Source organism: Raphanus sativus, chromosome 2 (assembly GCF_000801105.2).
Source record: "Raphanus sativus cultivar WK10039 chromosome 2, ASM80110v3, whole genome shotgun sequence".
NCBI classification, from domain to species: Eukaryota; Viridiplantae; Streptophyta; class Magnoliopsida; order Brassicales; family Brassicaceae; genus Raphanus; species Raphanus sativus.
Genome location: NC_079512.1, coordinates 32,401,212 through 32,418,009, shown reverse-complemented (window position 1 = coordinate 32,418,009; position 16,798 = coordinate 32,401,212). Strand labels below are relative to the sequence as shown.

Here is a 16,798-nt window from a genome sequence, read left to right as displayed (position 1 = left end):
CTTTCCTAAACGTTAATGTAAATATACTAAGAATATCTTAAGATTAACATGATTTTCAAGTTTTTCCTTTCAGTCTTTAGGGTTTTCATGAGTTTCATGGGCTTCGCAGTCTTGGTCCGTAAGATACACATCTTCCGGTCCAACATATCTCTAATACTCCTCCGCACGACAAATGTGGGATGCAACACGCAAATCTGCAATCATAAAGCAGACCACGTATGTCGTGGACACTATGTCGAGGAAAATAAATCAGTAGATTTCTTCGGAAGTAAACTTCGACTTAGACAATAAGGGATGACAACTTCAGCTCTTCTTTGGTCTTGACAATAAGAATACATCCCGTGGGTGCAACTGCATCACCACAAATAATTGTTTTTAACTTGGACAGTCCGTAACTTGGACTAAAACGGACCTAAAAACATGAGCGTTCAACTAGAACTCCCCCGTAATGGTTAAACTATAACCAATAAATCCCAAATTATGGAATAACAACAAACATCTTAAGAAATTCTAAACTATAGAAAATCTTAGATAACAATAACCCATGTGAAACCATAAACCCTTAGCATTACTAAAACCTTCGTATTCTCTTGCACTCACCCGAACAAACAAAAAAAAATAATAATCAGACAACTAAAAAACCAAAACCATTTAACTAAAACCAATTGACTTTATGGAACGTGATCATGTGGTCGGCTGCGCACCATCTTCATTATCGGTATCATCATCATCTTCAACATCGCCAACACCAACGATAATAAGCATCATCAAATCTTAAAACTTGCGGAAGTTTTAATTTTGATCCCTAAGAATCGACTGCTCTGATACCATGTAAAGTAAATATAAAAGATATATTATTATGTTGTGTTTGATATGAGAATACAAGATCCATATATATAGTAGTAACATTAACATCATGTTAATACTAGATAATGATAATTTTTCTAAACGTTAATGTAAATATACTAAGAATATCTTAAGATTAAAATGATCTTCAAGTCTTTCCTTTCAGTATTTAGGGTTTTCATGAGTTTCATGGGCTTCGCAGTCTTGGTCCGTAAGATACACATCTTCCGGCCCAACATATCTCTAATATAAATCCAATTACAATAATATGATTTTCAGAAACTTATGACTTTAACAATTATATCACATCAATTATAGAGATTTGACATGTTACTTACTTCCTTTATCACGTAAATTATATACGCATGGCGTGTTCCCGTGAACTCGATTTGGCATTCTCGGCCTAATTGATTTGAGAACTTTAGTTATGGCGTTAAACGTTGATGCATTGATTTAAAGAAAAAGCAGCGTATTTAATCATCCTGCAAATTTAGTTACACAATCATAGAACAACACAGAGAGAGCTTTGCAACATTCAAAAGGAAGCACAAGCTATTCACATATTGATACGTTATGTTATGTCAAGTCAGTGAGAAATAATATCAAAGAGATTTGATTTCATAAAACTCAGCTGAAGTGAATTTAGCATCTGGGCTTTACTCAGTTGGTTCATAAAGAAGAGACGAATAGTTTCAATAAATTAGTTCACGCGCACGTTTTGATTTTAAATTCACTGAAATTTACTCAGTTGGTTCATCAAACCATTAAACTGAAATATACATCAGTTGGGATAATTTACGAGAACAAATCACGCAGATCAATACGAGGTTCTAAATTGAGACTTGTAACAAGAGCCCATTTAGTATTAAGCTTTTATTCACAAATTCCAAGAAGAGCCCCGTTAGGGTTTGCTTATAAAATTGTCACGAACAAATCAATTTCTGATCATCTCCCAGTAAATTTCTCTTCTAGGGTTGCAAAGCCAAAATCCATCCCCCGTGAAAATGTTGAAACAGCAGTTCTCCATACATGAAACATCACAATCATCAAACCTAATCCCAGTTGATCTACTCATCAATATATTCTCTCTTGTCCCCGCAAAGTCCATAGCTAGGTTTCGTTGCGTATCAAAATTCTGGGCATCCATCCTTCGTCGTTGTGATTTCACTGAATTGTTTCTGACAACCTCTTCCACTCGTCCACGGCTCTTGTTCACCTTCAAAGTTGGTGGCAAGTTGTTTCTATACTCTACACATCAGCCTCATAATCCAGATGATGATAACTCTTCCCTTGTAGCCACCCGTTATAAGAGCATCTCCATTGGTGAACCCTTTCTTGGGGTTCACCTTTTCAATTTTTAATTATTAATTTTTTTTACTTTTTTTTTTGATTTTTTTTTCTTAAAAAAATAAAAAAATAGACTAATCGTGGCCCGCCACGATACGTGGGGCCCACGCTACAGTGATGAACCTCAGGAGAGAGGGGTTCACCTGGAAGAACTTTGCAAGAGAGAGGTTCACAAAATTTGCTTATTTTAATATAATTTTTTTTTGAAAAATGTGTGAACCCCTCTTAAGAGTTCTCAATGGAGATGCTCTATGTCTTTTCCTGAATATTTTCCATCTGATGCAAGTACACCGGTGTGTGGACTGGTCCTGATTCAGGGATGGAGAAGAAAGATGCGGGTGGTCTGTAACCCTGCCACGGGAGAGTTCCTAACCTTGCCCAAAGTGCTTCTGAGAGAAAAGAATTTACTTGCTAAGGACACAGAAGCGAGAGACAAGATTGTGGGAATGTATTTAGGCTATGATCCGATGGGCAAACAGTTCAAAGTGTTGTGTATGACTACGACCGCTTCACCTTATGAAGTTAGAGACAATACTCATCAGGTTTTGACACTAGGGCCTGGAAAACGTTTTTGGAGACCGGTCGAACGCAAATTCCATTTTGAGGAAAACTATATAATAAGTAATGAGATATGCATAAATGGTGTTTTATATTTCGGAGATTCTTCTAAGATAGTTTGCTTCAACGTCGGGTCTGAGAAGTTCAGCTTTATCAACACAAACAGAGAAATGAGGTATTCTACTTCTTTGTGTTCTTTGGTTTTGTTCAACTACAAAGGTAGATTAGGTATATATCATCGGGAGAAGCTTTGGTCTAAAATTAATAGGATTGTGTTTTGGGTTATAGAAGATGCTGAAAATCATAAATGGACCAAGCATATCTGCCAACTGTTTCCTTTGGAGAATAACATGATCGCATATAGGAGGTTCGTTGGAATGACTAGTACAGGTAAATTTGTGTGGTCATACCGCGAACCACCAAACACTCTCTACCTTACCTTCTACAATTCTGAAAGTGAAACTTTTACAAAAGTCAATGTTCAGGGATTTGACGAGTCTGAAGAGGTTGAGGATGATTATATATTTATTGATACCTATGTAGACTATGTGGAGAATATGAAGTGGCTTATGTAACTGTGTTCAATGCTTTCATATATCATTACTTGAGACTTTGGATTTCAACTCTATTATGTTATTTAACGTTGTTTGGATTTGGATTCAAACTTTATAGTTTTTTCTCTAAGGTGAGCATTGAAAGCATATTTCACCTCGACATTGAGTACGCTCCAAAACGAGAGAGTTTTCAAGAAACTGGTGTTAAGTAGCAGTGCGTGAAAACTAACCATTTCCATCTCCAACAATAAGTCTAAATAAGCCTCTTAGTCCAAACAAGTTCAAGAAGTACATCTGTACCTGAGACATGAACGAATAAGCTCACGAATGTAAGCAAACCCCGCATAGAAAAAAGACATGTGACATTCTTGATGTAACTAGATACATACCACGAACGGCTATCACATAGCTAACACCGACCTTGCTCAAGTCAGTACCGTTCTGTAACATTGACCTGAATCTCTGAGTCAGCGGAAAAGGTATATTGGCTGTAAGATGAGATTAGGAAGGTTCGGATATTATTGGCATTGTAGAGTGTTAAGAGCAAAGGAGGTGATAAACACAAAACAATAAGGAGAAAAAACAAACCTGCAACGAATCCAGAGAAGAAGTTGACCCATGCAAAGTGAGCGTCTGGGAAATTGTAGAATTTATTAGTCTTACAAATTTACTGATAACACCAAGAGATAAATCTAACCTGTGGTATAATCATCGACTGATTTCTCCGATCGTCAGATGGCAAAAAAAAAAAAAAAAAAATCATATCATATTTTATCATAGTTGCACAAAAAATCATATTTTATCATATCCATGGCCATGTTTAGTACCAGAAAACAAAACCTTTTGCATATCTATACTATTATTTATGAAATGATTTTGATTATTTGTCACATTCTCCATGATTTTAGCTAACTTTGCTTATTTGTCATATTCTTATTAGTTTTCAGATTAAATCATCAATTTATTAATTTATTATTTATGATGTGATTTTGTTGATTTATCACATTCACCATGATTTTAGCTAATTTTGCTTATTTGTCATATTCTTATTAGTTTTTAGATTAAATCATAAATTTATTAATTTAGATAATATAAATATTTTGAACTTTCTAATTAATTTATTAATTTAAATAATATAAATATTTTGAAATTTCTAATTGGAATTAAAATTATAGTATATATTTCACAAGATTATTATTAGTTTTAGCTTAAATCATTAATTTATTTTATGAAGTGATTTTGCTTATTTGTCACATTCTCCTTGATTTTAGCTAAATTTGCTTATTTGTCACATTCTTATTAATTTTTAGATTAAATTATCAATTTATTAATTTATTATTTATGAAGTGGTTTTGTTGATTTACCACATTCTCCATGAATTTTAACTAATTTTGCTTATTTTTCATATTCTTATTAGTTTTAGATTAAATCATAAATTTATTAATTTAGATAATATAAATATTTTGAACTTTCTAATTAATTTATTAATTTAAATAATATAAATATTTCGAAATTTCTAATTGGAATTACGATTATAGTATAGATATCACAAGATTATTATTAGTTTTAGCTTAAATCTATACTATTATTTATGAAGTGATTTTGCTTATTTGTCACATTCTCCATGATTTTAGCTAACTTTGCTTATTTGTCATATTCTTATTAGTTTTTAGATTAAATCATCAATTTATTAATTTATTATTTATGAAGTGATTTTATTGATTTATCACATTCTCCATGATTTTAGCTAATTTTGCTTATTTTTCATATTCTTATTAGTTTTTAGATTAAATCATAACTTTATTAATTTAGATAATATAAATATTTTGAACTTTCTAATTAATTTATTAATTTAAATAATATAAATATTTTGAACTTTCTAATTGGAATTATGATTATAATTATTTTAAATTTCACAAGATTATTATTAGTTTTAGCTTAAATCATTAATTTATTAATTTAAATAATATAACTATTTCAAACTTTCTAATTGGAATTACAATAATAATTATTTTTTAAAAAGTTAAGACCAATTCTTATTTTCATATGATATAAGATGTTTTAAACTTTATATGATTGAAAGATTATGAGCAAATAGGTTTTATTACATGGAATTTGGAATTATGAATTAGGTATTCTGAATTACTTGAAAGTTATTTCACGTATATATTTTATTACTGTTTAATCTATAACACAAATATGCTTTGATATTAAGTTTAGAGAGTTGTATATGTAATAATCATGTTATGAACATGTGTTTAATGGTTTAGTTTCTAACACAGCAAAAGTAAATATATTTTTAATTTATATAATTAGCCATAAATTTAACTTAAATAATAAAACTACCATTATCTATTTTTTATTTTATTAAAAGTAAACTTATGAAATATTAAGGTAATTCAACGTATATATTGATTAAGTAAAACAATGAAATATTGTCATTATCTCAATTAGTTTAAAAAAAAAAAGTTTTCTTCTGAATTATCATTGAACTTTATTTACTTTTTATTTATTTTGTTCTTACTTGGATTTGTGTGTTTTAGTGTTTTTTGTAACTTAATACATGTTTCTGGTTCAAAAATACAAAGTATATTAAGAATGACCAAAAAATTCATATTCTTACTTTATTTTATTGTGTGGAATATTTGATATGTAATTATGCTCTTATGATCTCATAGTTTTATAGTTTTATTTTGTGTCAAGGAGAAGTAGACCGAAATAAAAGTCGAAGAAAACTAAAATGATTAAGAATATAAAGACTTAGTTATTATAATGTTTAAATCATAATACGTATATTAATAATTATTAGTAAAACGATTATGTCCGCATGTGCGGACAAAACACCTAGTTCTTTTATGTAACAAAATTGTATTAAGAGCCACACAGAAATCACAATAACTAATAGTTAAATAAGATAGCATAAGTTATTTTACCATATTAGCGTAATTATATTTATATCATTATTCTCTTATTTTAATTATAACCAAGTAAACGTTTATAAAAACATATTTTATTCGAAGAGACTAATTATTGCAAAATTTTAGAAAAAGAAAATCATATGTTTACTTTTACAAAAGGATGATATTTTCTAAAACAAAGTTAATATGAATCTATAAAAATCTATAGAAATAATGATAGAATCTATAAGTCAATATATATATATATATATATATATATATATGCACAAAAACCTATCAACTTATAAAATTCGCAAACCCTACGTACAACATTTTCTAGGATTGCAAAATCCATCCCCCGTAAAAATGTTGAAACCGCAGTTCTGCCGACATGAAACGCAATCATCGAACCTTATCCCAGTTGATCTGGTCATCGATATACTCTCTCTTCTCCCGACAAAGTCCATAGCTAGGTTTCGTTGCGTATCAAAATCGTGGGCGTTCATATTCCGCCGTCAAGATTTCACTGAGCTGTTTCTGACAAAATCTTCCACTCGTCCACGGCTCTTGTTCACCTTCAAAGTTGATGGTAAGTTGTTTCTATACTCTACACTTCAGCCTCATAATCCAGACGATAACTCAACCCTTGTAGCCACCCCTCATAAGTCTTTTCCCAAACAAGTTGCATCTTCCACAAGTACACCGGTTTGTGGACTGGTCTTGCTTCATGGAGGGAGAAAAAAGGTGATTTGTAACCCCGCCACGGGAGAGTTCAGAACCTTGCCCAGAGTGGTTTTTTTAAAAGAAAAGAATTTGCTTGCTAAGAGTAATTACCTGGACACAGTAGCGAATGAGAAGGTTGTTGGGATGTATTTAGGCTATGATCCCAAGGGAAAAGAGTTCAAAGTGTTGTGTTTGACCGCTTCACGTTGTTCTGGAGATAGAGACAGTGCTCATAGGGTTTTGACACTGGGGCCTGGAAAGCGTTTTTGGAGACCGGTCGAACCCAAATTCCATTTCGTGAAAAGCAATTGGATAAGTAATGAAATATGCATAAAATGGTGTTTTATATTTCGGAGGTTGGTTCGAACATTATTCTACGATAGTTTGCTTCGACGTGGGTTCTGAGGAGTTCAGGTTTATCTACACAGACGACGAAGAAACGGCACGTTCTTATTATACGGGTAATTCGAATTTGTTCAATTACAAAGGTAAATTAGGTCTACACGAGTATAGTGCTGAAGATTGGCTTATGTTTTGGGTTCTAGAAGATGCTGAAAATCATAAATGGTCCAAGCATTTGTACGAACCGTCTCCTTTGGGGGGAAACATGATCAGATATAGCAGCTTTGTTGGAATGACTGGTACAGGTGAATTTGTGTGGTGGTCGTCATACGACAACTCACCACCACGTTCACTCTACTTTACCTTCTACAATTTGGAAAGTGGAACTTTTAGAAAAGTCAATATTCAGGGATTTGACGATTTGAAGCAGCATCGTTCTATATGGATTACGACCTATCTAGACTATGTGGAGAATGTGAAGTGGCCTATGTAACACCGTCCAAATGCTCTTTCATATATTATTATTACTTGAGACTTTGGTTTTCAACTCTTTCTGTTATTTTGTTTGGATTTTGAACTCTATAGTTTTCGTCTTTTTATACTTATTTTCTCTTATCTCTATCTCCTCCAAATTATTGTTTGAATGGATTACACGTTTTAGCAATGGCATCAAACATATAGACGAATGGTTGTAGAAAATGTCAATTTAGATTTTGTTGATAACAGATCAAAATTTCCATATGTTCAATCTAACTTGCACAATCTTCTAATGATCCATTTTAAAATAAAAGCAAGTCTTATAAGCACCAATATATAACCAGCTCTGCTTTGGACCAAAGTAAATTGGAACCACCAGCTATATGTAATAACAGTAGAGATTTAAACCAAATGGTGTCACTGAAAAAAATGTGGTAGACGATGTTTATGAAAACAATGGAGGACATTAGACACAAAGAAGAGTCTAGCTACCAGCAGAGAACTAGGGGGGGACCAGAGGCAAGAATGTTTCTAGTGCACGAGTTTTCTCAAAACGGATTCTGCACGGTGCTCGAATCGTGGTAAGGCCCATTCATGTTGAATAATGTCGAGACCGTCCTTCTCTGCGCTCAAGTTCTGTGGCCACCAATTTGCAAATGGAATGGTACAATAATCAGGTTTGGACCAAGACCAGAATGAACAGTGTAGGATGATGATTCAAGAAAGTCTACAAGGTTCGTGTTATAGATACCTTTGATGCATCAAAACCAAATCCACCCATTTGCATCATTCTTTGCGTGTCATCAATTGCTACATAAGAAACACAATACTTGCAATGACTTAAGAGTATTCACCACGAACTTGAGTAGCCTAAAATTGTGTGAAGTGGTATACGTTAACACTAACCATTTTCATCTCCAAGAATGAGGCTGAATAAGCCTCTTAGTCCAAACAAGTTCAAAAAGTACCTGAGACATAGACAAATAAGCTCATGAATGGGAGCACAACCCCGCATAGAAAACAGACATGTGCCATTCTCCGTGTTAACTAGATACATACCATGAACGGCTGCTCACATAGCTAACATCAACAGTGCTCAAGTCGATACCGTTCTGTAACATTGACCTGAATCTCTGAGTAAGCGGAAATGGTATTTTGGCTGTAAGATAATATCAGAAAGTTTCAGAAACTATAGGCATTGTAGAGAGTTAAGAGTAAAGCAGGTGATAAACACAAACAATAATGTATCTCTGAAGCTAAAAGGAGGTAACAAAACCTGCAACAAATCCAGAGAAGAAGAAGTTGACCCATGCAAAAGTGAGCGTCTGGCAGATGGTAGAATACATTAGTTTTTTTTTCTTCAAATTTACTGATGAAAAAAAACTAAAGAGAGATGGATCCAAAATCTACTTTACCTGTGGTATAATCATTGACAGATTTTTCTTCATCATATCCATGGCCATGTTAGGATCAGAAAACATCTGAGCTTGTGGGTTTTGAGCTTGGTCCTTAGGAACATGTAACAATCCGTTTTCCTACATCAAAGCAACACTTATTTTCTAACTCTTCCTTAACTCAAATGGCACACAAACTATACACTAGCGAGAAACGATACTGCTGGTATACACTGCAATCAAGTCCCATTTAAAAAAAAGAGTCAAGCTTAAAGCTTTCAACGTGACAAAAGATGAACGCAACGCAACTAGTAAGTAATAAGGAACATAAATGTCAGGAAACGGAAGAGAGCTGATTCTACACAGTCATACAAATCAGATCAGATCACAGAGTGAATAATACTATAAACTTGTTGCTCCTGAAGGCAAAGAAGAAGCATACCTCGTTGCTGAAGTAGAATCTCCGAGCTCGAAAGGACTTAGGCGGGATGAAATTGGCACCTGCCTTGAGATTCCGTGCCCTAATCACAACTTGTCTGCAAACACATAACCCTAATTAGACGATCCAATCTACACATAAGGTGAAAGAGAAGGAGAGGATGAGTAACCCTTCTTTGACCATCTTCGCATCGGGAGTCGGAGACGAACGCATGAGCTTGGAGACGAAGTAGCGGAGAACACCGATGAGAACCATCACTACGGAGAGAGGGATCAAAACCCAGTCTCTGATCGCCGTGTCGAGAACCAGATCTTCCGCCATTGATAATTCTCTTCTCCGAGCTCTCTCGATCCGGTCAGGTGATATGAGGAACTGATTTAACCATATTGAACCGGTTATTTATTAGACCGGATTAATAAAACTGAACCGAAATGAGAATTTCGATTTTGATTTTTTCAACTCGGTTTACGTTTGGACCGACTCGAATCATTTGGTATATAGAGAGATCCCTAAGACAAAACTGTTAAAACCCTAATCCCTCTTTCTCCTCATCGTCGCTTTTCTTCTCCGAGCTAAAAAAAAAGACGAAGATGACGGTGGAAGCAGTGAACCCTAAGGCGTATCCGTTAGCTGATTCTCAGCTAGCCATAACGATACTGGATCTTGTTCAACAGGCTACGAACTACAAGCAGCTGAAGAAGGGAGCTAACGAAGCTACAAAGACTTTGAACCGTGGGATCTCTGAGTTCGTCGTTATGGCTGCCGATGCTGAGCCGCTCGAGATTCTTCTCCATCTTCCTCTCCTTGCCGAAGACAAGGTTTACTATCTCTTCCAAGCTGCGTTTTTTATTACACATGCCATCATTAGCTTTTTTAGCTGTCTGTTTCATTAGTGTTATGAAAACTAGTTATCAAGATTTTGTATGTGGTCTGTTTTTTTTTAACTAAACTCTCTCTCTCTCTGTCTCTGTAGAATGTGCCGTATGTGTTTGTACCATCGAAACAAGCGTTGGGAAGAGCATGTGGAGTGACAAGACCTGTGATCGCTTGTTCAGTTACATCAAACGACGCAAGCCAGTTGAAGTCACAGATTCAGCAGCTCAAGGATGCTATTGAGAAGCTTCTAATCTAAGGGATTGGGTGTCTCGGTATGAAGAGTCTCTTTAAGGCTCTGACTGATGATGTTTTTCATTTGTGCAACTAAGGAACTGTGTTTTTTACAAATCTCTACTTAATCTCTTGGTGTAGTTTCGTCTTTTATGTTGAACGCTTTTCGTTTATGCAATGGAGTTTTGTTTTATTTAAGTTTGGATCTTGGTGCTTGGTCTGGCGCGTTGAAAACGAAACATAATTAGCCTAATGGCATTTTAGACAAAAGTCCCGTTAAGACTGTCAGAAAAGATTCTTACCTTCCGACATTTGGTTGCATATAATTGCAAGATGTTTTTAATCGCTTTGCTTTGTCTGTCCAACAAACTAAAACATTTATTGATTCGTTTCTTCCACACTCGACTTAGCTATAACATAAATCAAATCTTTCCTCTTTCTTTACCAAACTATTATAAAGAATTTGTAATCTTATTGTAATCAGCAGAACTAATCTAATTTATAAGCCAATGGCATCATCGTATTTGTCTATTACACAAACTGTTTCTTCTAAATTATGTGCAGGGATAAATTCATGCTCGGATTACAACAGATCTCACGTGTTAACGCCGAGTCGCAAGGGTTATGTCAATCAAAGTTTGCGATTACACTCGAACCAAAAGAGTTTGAAGCATCTCACAAGAGCAAGAAAACTAGAAGATGAAGATGAGAAAGAAAAGGACGAGGAGAAGGTACACTATGCAGGAGAGGACGATGACACAGAAGACTATCCAGTGGAGGAGGAGGACAAAGACGAGTGTCGAGCAGAGGAGGCAGTTCTAAAACTATACACCGACATCAAAGACCGAAACATCAATGGAATTTCAGAAGTTATTGGAGATGAATGTCAATGCTTTTGCAACTTATTATCTTCTTACCGACTCTTACAAGGCAAGAAGGTAAAAGAAAACATATTACGTTTTGCAGCAATGAATCTTATAGAGAGGTTTCTATTTTTTTTTTTTTGTAAATGTGCCATGGTGGTCTTCTTAATTGCAGCAAGTGATGGCTTTCTTCTACTGGTTGATGATGAACCTGGGGAAAGATATCAAGATTATTGTTAGACCAACCTCCAAAGATGGCATGACCGTCGGTGTTCAATGGCAACTCGGTTAGTCTCTTCCTCCCACATTCCAAATCCGGGATGACTCTATATCCACCCTTAGCTGATCCTATTTGGCTCGGTTATGGAATCGTCAACCCCTTTCAAAGCTCTCCCAGCATACCAAACTGCCACAAGTCTTCCATATCTTCTATACCAAAAACTAACCAATACGATTGAAATGGTTACGTGTAATCACAGAATGGGAGAAATCAAACATACAATTGGGGAAGGGAGTGAGTTTCCACATTTGCCATATCTACCAGGGAAAACTGTTGATAAAGTTAGTCAATCATTAGTCCTGTTTAAAGCATGTTATCATTTCGATTATATAACCTGTGATTCATGACCATCTTAATAAACAACAAAAACAAATGCAGGAATGTGGAGATGTTTATGGAACCAATCTTCCACGTTGAGCCTCTTAGACTAGTGAGCCTGATCAAATATTAGTCTCATCACATCTTGTACATGTTCATAAGATTATAATGTGACATACTTACATGTGCTGTTGGCTTGTTGCAGAGAAGTATGGCTTTTGCAGTGAGCTTGGCTGAGAAGATGGTCACTTTCTTAAGACCAGTAGAAAACATAAGGAGACAGGCAATGACAGTTCTGCTTCTTGCTCTTCTGTTGCTTGCTGCAGTCGCTTTCTACTTCACACAACCAAGACAATAAGACTAAAACCACACAGGAAATACCATGGAAGATATCAAAATAAAGAGAAGCATTGAGTATAAGGCTTCTTTCTATCAGTAAGGATGCAAATATTTTTCGATCAAACGAATGTTCAGTGTAACAGTTCAAATCGAATTGTTTAAGGCATCAGTAAGGATGCAAATATTTTTTGAGGATGCACAATATTTCCAATCAGAGTCATAGCTTACACACATTGGTAAGATGCAAATATTTTTAAACGGTAAAACATAGTTAGACACATGTTATCTTTTTTACCTTTTTCCTAAAACATTCATGGGTAATTGGCCTCAAGTACAAAACATCTACGCCTTAAATACAATATGAACCTAAGCCATTTTGATACACAATCAACTAATAAACAAAGAAGCAGAACATGAACATAGCTTTAAAGGAAGTTAAAAGTGAAAAATGGTCTTTTCTTCCTTCTCGGATTTCTACACACCTGCATGAGCGTTACGATACAGAAAGTCAATCGCAATGTTTCTCGAACAATGCTGATATATAAGATATCATAATGTGTGAAAGAAATCAAGCTTCAACTACACTAGTAGTTCCTAGTTAATGAAGTCAGAACCAGAAGATATCAAGACGTTTTGTACATACGGCGTCTAAGCATCTCATTAACCCCACAGCTGAAATGCCTTAACATCCAAGATAACGCAACAGTTGAAGTTGAACTAACAGGGTCTGTGGTCTCAGTCTCAGTCTCTGTCTTAGTCTCCACCTCAGCTTTTGCCCGTTTCACTTGACCAGAGTCCTCTGCCAGAAAGAGTATTCAAAACGGTCAGTAACATTGAACCAACCAAGGACAGGAAAGTCACAGCAAGAGTTATTCAAAAACAGTCATTACTCGATGGGTCAAGCGGGAGAATATGCTTAGCAAGCAACTTCCCTTGACATTTGACAATGACTACAGAACTCAAAACTTCCCTTTATTAGCAGAGGAAAAAAAAAAAAAATACCCCTGATTTACTGTGCTTCCCCTCTCTCTCTCTTACACTAGTCTCTTTCTCTCTCTTCTTCGCTGCCTCTCTATCTCTCTCTTTATAACGTCAGGGAAGACGAATATGCCCTTCACTGTTGGTTTTGATATACCAACCGAGTTTGAATGTCGGTAATTGGTGAAAAACCTTAATCTCGCTATTGGGCCTGGGCCAAAAATAAAATATAAAAGCCTGATTTATGATTGTTTGTTATCAGATCCTCGCACCATTCATTCAGCCTTCGGATCGAGTCTGCTTTCTCGGGAAAAATTTCGATAACGAGGTATCTCCTCGAGCAGATAGATACACGACCTTCGAGCTCTCTGATTGAAGTCCAAACGTGTTTCTATTGAAGAATCACTGCTGCTTTTCTCTGTTGAAGGATCTCGTTTATCGGCTGATGTTCTGTGTGTTCTAGGGTTTCGAATCGACTTGCGTAAGTAAAATCTCGAGGATGAAGAACGAGAGAGAAGTTAAGAACGGTGGTCTTGAGGAAGAGAGAGCTGCTGCGAAGCGGAAGAGAGTGATAAAGGATGGAGAGGAAGCGGATAATAACGGAGCTGCGAAAGTAGAGGAGAAGAACAGAATCGGAGAAGGTCAAGTGGAGGAGCTCGATGACGACGAAGATGATGCCTCCTCCAAGGGTCGGGGCAAACATTCACGCCATGTTGAAGTCCGTAGAGATTGCCCTTATCTTGATACTGTTAATCGTCAGGTCTTGGATTTTGATTTCGAGAGGGCTTGCTCGGTGACCTTGTCGAATTTGAATGTGTATGCGTGTCTCGTATGCGGCAAGTACTTCCAAGGAAGAAGCAGGAAGTCTCCTGCTTATACACATAGCTTGGAAGCTGGGCACCACGTTTACATCAATCTTCTCACCGAGAAGGTTTATTGTCTTCCTGATAGTTACGAGATCAATGATCCTTCTTTGGATGACATTCGTCATGTTTTAAACCCAAGGTATGTTGTTGACTGCTACTTGTTACTGCCTTGATTTGTTAACGTCTAAGGCTTTTGCAAGTGATTAACAAATTAAATGTATTTTTGACTGTCGTCTCAAATCAGTTACATGGTTTTACCAAATTTTGTTTTTAGTTCCTTCTTATCAAGGCGATGGTGGTATTCGTTTACAGGTTTAGTAGGGCACAAGTAGAAGAGCTTGATAGGAATAAGCAGTGGTCTAGGGCTCTTGATGGCTCTGACTATCTTCCGGGAATGGTAGTCCTCTCTCTCCTTAAGCACAGTTTTTTGTTTTTGAGTTAGTTTGTCTCCTAAAAGTCACTTTTTACCTTGTATACAATATAGGTAGGGTTGAACAACATACAAAAGACTGAGTTTGTGAACGTTACAATCCAATCCTTGATGAGAGTTACTCCTCTACGAAACTTTTTCCTTATTCCCGACAACTATCAGCATTGCAAGTCTCCTCTTGTTCACCGCTTTGGGGAACTCACTCGAAAGATTTGGCATGCTCGAAACTTCAAAGGACAGGTCTGACTCAATTCATATGCCCATTCACGTTTTTAGTATTTTTTTTTCATGCAATCCATGTTTACCTTTCCGTCAACAGGTAAGTCCACATGAGTTCCTGCAAGCTGTCATGAAAGCCAGTAAGAAACGATTCAGGATAGGCCAGCAGTCAGATCCAGTAGAGTTTATGTCGTGGCTCCTCAACACTTTGCACATAGATCTCCGCACGTCAAAGGACGCCATCAGTATCATCCACCAGTGCTTCCAGGTATTTGTCTGTCCTTTGACACGTTAACATAATGTAGTTTGATATAATTGGTTGCATGTTAATGTTATCTGCTAACCATTACAGGGTGAATTAGAAGTTGTGAGAGAGTATCAAGGTAATGAAAACAAAGAAGTCTCCAGGATGCCTTTTCTGATGCTTGGACTAGATCTGCCACCGCCTCCTCTTTTCAAAGATGTCATGGAGAAAAACATAATTCCTCAGGTACGCACATCTTTCTTTAGACTGTTAAGTTATGGCTATTTCAAACCCTGCTAGTTATTCTGCTCTGTCACTTATACATAATGCATTCCTGAAAGAGAGACATTATTATGAATTAAGATATGTGAGGAGCTATGTTAGAAAATTATTAAGTTTTTCACTTTATGAAAATGTCACATCTGGTTGAGACACAATAACACTGATACCTATTTAGTGATTTCGTGATTTGTAGCTGTCCTAGAGTATTCTTTCTTTTTGGAATCCATTTTATGAGTTAGGAAGGGACAAGTTCTCTGACTCCTTTTTTTGGTTCGGGCCTGGAGTAGCCTTTAAGGCTTGCTATTGCGTCTTTGAGTTTTTATCTAGCAAAGTGAGGTAAGCAGAAGCTAATTCGTTGATGGTTGGGTCAGGTTGCTCTATTCGATCTATTGAAGAAGTTTGATGGAGAAACTGTGACAGAGGTGGTTCGCCCAAGGCTAGCCAGAATGAGATACCGAGTAACGAAATCTCCTCCTTACTTGATGTTCCATATGGTTCGGTTCAAGAAGAACAACTTCTTCAAGGAGAAGAACCCTACCTTGGGTGAGTCTTTTTAGACTTCTGATGTGACATTATTGTTTTATAAAGATTCCTAATAATGCCTTCTTAACGACTCTAAATATTTGTTGTTGTTGATGTTACAGTTAACTTCCCAGTGAAAGACATGGAGCTGAGGGATTACATACCATCATTGCCCACTGCCACAGAAGGGGAGAAGGCTTGTACAAAGTATAACTTGATCGCCAACATTGTACATGACGGGAAGCCAGAGGATGGGTATTTCAGAGTGTTTGTGCAGCGGAAGTCGCAAGAACTATGGTAACGTTTCTTTCTTCTATAGGAATGTGTGACTTTTAAAACTTGAAATCGGCATGCCAATTGTTTCGTGTGTTAATGTTATTTAAGTGACTCAAACAGATAGATATTTGCGTAAAACCTACAAAATTTGAGGATATTAATGTGTCTATATATTCAGGTACGAGATGCAGGATCTGCATGTTGCAGAGACGCTTCCACAGATGGTAGAACTATCGGAAGCATACATGCAGATATATGAGCTGCAGGAGGAATAGAGCAGGCAGGAAACAAAGCTTTTACTCATCGGCGTTTTAAGTGTTAGTTTCCAGATTTGTTCTTCAACAACTCTTTAGGGTGATAGATGATAATCTTGAACCTCTTAAATATACAGGCTGGATGTGACCTAAGTGAAAACGAATATATGGAACAGCCTTCTCAATCCTTTTGAGGTTTTCTTTATAAATCTATTGATGATCTTACGTTTTATTTTTTAAGAT

The 16,798-nt window shown here is 35.9% G+C and overlaps 5 protein-coding genes, 1 long non-coding RNA gene and 1 pseudogene across 8 annotated transcripts; 5 read left to right on the top strand and 2 right to left on the bottom strand.

Moving 5' to 3' along the window:
* Window positions 1-1,732: 1,732 nt before the first annotated feature.
* LOC108840863 (putative F-box protein At1g53360) lies at window positions 1,733-3,451 on the top strand. Of its 2 annotated transcripts, none has more exons than XM_056992895.1 (2): window positions 1,733-2,155; window positions 2,444-3,451. In XM_056992895.1, exons 1-2 carry the CDS (start codon window positions 1,851-1,853, stop codon window positions 3,324-3,326), a joined length of 1,188 nt encoding a protein of 395 aa, XP_056848875.1. In that variant the 5' UTR covers window positions 1,733-1,850; the 3' UTR covers window positions 3,327-3,451. The 2 variants fall into 2 exon arrangements, with proteins under 2 accessions (XP_056848875.1, XP_018469177.1); XM_018613675.2 differs by lacking the exon at window positions 1,733-2,155 and having other exon boundaries at window positions 2,210-2,926; window positions 3,040-3,164.
* A 3,053-nt stretch (window positions 3,452-6,504) lies between these two features.
* LOC108839462 (putative F-box protein At1g53360) lies at window positions 6,505-7,862 on the top strand (annotated as a pseudogene).
* Window positions 7,863-8,044: 182 nt separating this feature from the next.
* On the bottom strand, window positions 8,045-9,951 carry LOC108823809 (uncharacterized). Its single transcript, XM_018597094.2, has 8 exons — window positions 9,747-9,951; window positions 9,581-9,674; window positions 9,160-9,279; window positions 9,021-9,069; window positions 8,804-8,903; window positions 8,651-8,712; window positions 8,496-8,554; window positions 8,045-8,380 (listed from the first exon to the last, which is right to left on the bottom strand). Exons 1-8 carry the CDS (start codon window positions 9,896-9,898, stop codon window positions 8,276-8,278), a joined length of 741 nt encoding a protein of 246 aa, XP_018452596.1. The 5' UTR covers window positions 9,899-9,951; the 3' UTR covers window positions 8,045-8,275.
* Window positions 9,952-10,107: 156 nt separating this feature from the next.
* LOC108819941 (uncharacterized) lies at window positions 10,108-10,882 on the top strand. The gene is made up of 2 exons (XM_018592950.2): window positions 10,108-10,395; window positions 10,551-10,882. The coding sequence occupies exons 1-2, from the start codon at window positions 10,168-10,170 to the stop codon at window positions 10,707-10,709; spliced, it is 387 nt and encodes a 128-aa protein (XP_018448452.1). The 5' UTR covers window positions 10,108-10,167; the 3' UTR covers window positions 10,710-10,882.
* Window positions 10,883-11,018: 136 nt separating this feature from the next.
* LOC108819930 (uncharacterized) lies at window positions 11,019-12,803 on the top strand. Its single transcript, XM_018592941.2, has 5 exons — window positions 11,019-11,622; window positions 11,723-11,834; window positions 12,027-12,108; window positions 12,206-12,257; window positions 12,351-12,803. The coding sequence occupies exons 1-5, from the start codon at window positions 11,194-11,196 to the stop codon at window positions 12,501-12,503; spliced, it is 828 nt and encodes a 275-aa protein (XP_018448443.2). The 5' UTR covers window positions 11,019-11,193; the 3' UTR covers window positions 12,504-12,803.
* LOC108839458 (uncharacterized) lies at window positions 12,695-13,551 on the bottom strand. The gene is made up of 3 exons (XR_008942681.1): window positions 13,375-13,551; window positions 13,128-13,283; window positions 12,695-12,966 (listed from the first exon to the last, which is right to left on the bottom strand). It is a non-coding gene; the product is annotated as an uncharacterized LOC108839458 (long non-coding RNA).
* A 177-nt stretch (window positions 13,552-13,728) lies between these two features.
* On the top strand, window positions 13,729-16,787 carry LOC108822391 (uncharacterized). 2 transcript variants are annotated; one of them, XM_018595465.2, is made up of 9 exons: window positions 13,729-14,467; window positions 14,641-14,725; window positions 14,813-14,998; window positions 15,078-15,245; window positions 15,330-15,467; window positions 15,875-16,046; window positions 16,148-16,322; window positions 16,480-16,618; window positions 16,693-16,787. In XM_018595465.2, the coding sequence occupies exons 1-8, from the start codon at window positions 13,962-13,964 to the stop codon at window positions 16,574-16,576; spliced, it is 1,527 nt and encodes a 508-aa protein (XP_018450967.1). In that variant the 5' UTR covers window positions 13,729-13,961; the 3' UTR covers window positions 16,577-16,618; window positions 16,693-16,787. The 2 variants fall into 2 exon arrangements, with proteins under 2 accessions (XP_018450967.1, XP_018450958.1); XM_018595456.2 differs by having other exon boundaries at window positions 16,480-16,787.
* The last annotated feature ends 11 nt before the right edge of the window (window positions 16,788-16,798 follow it).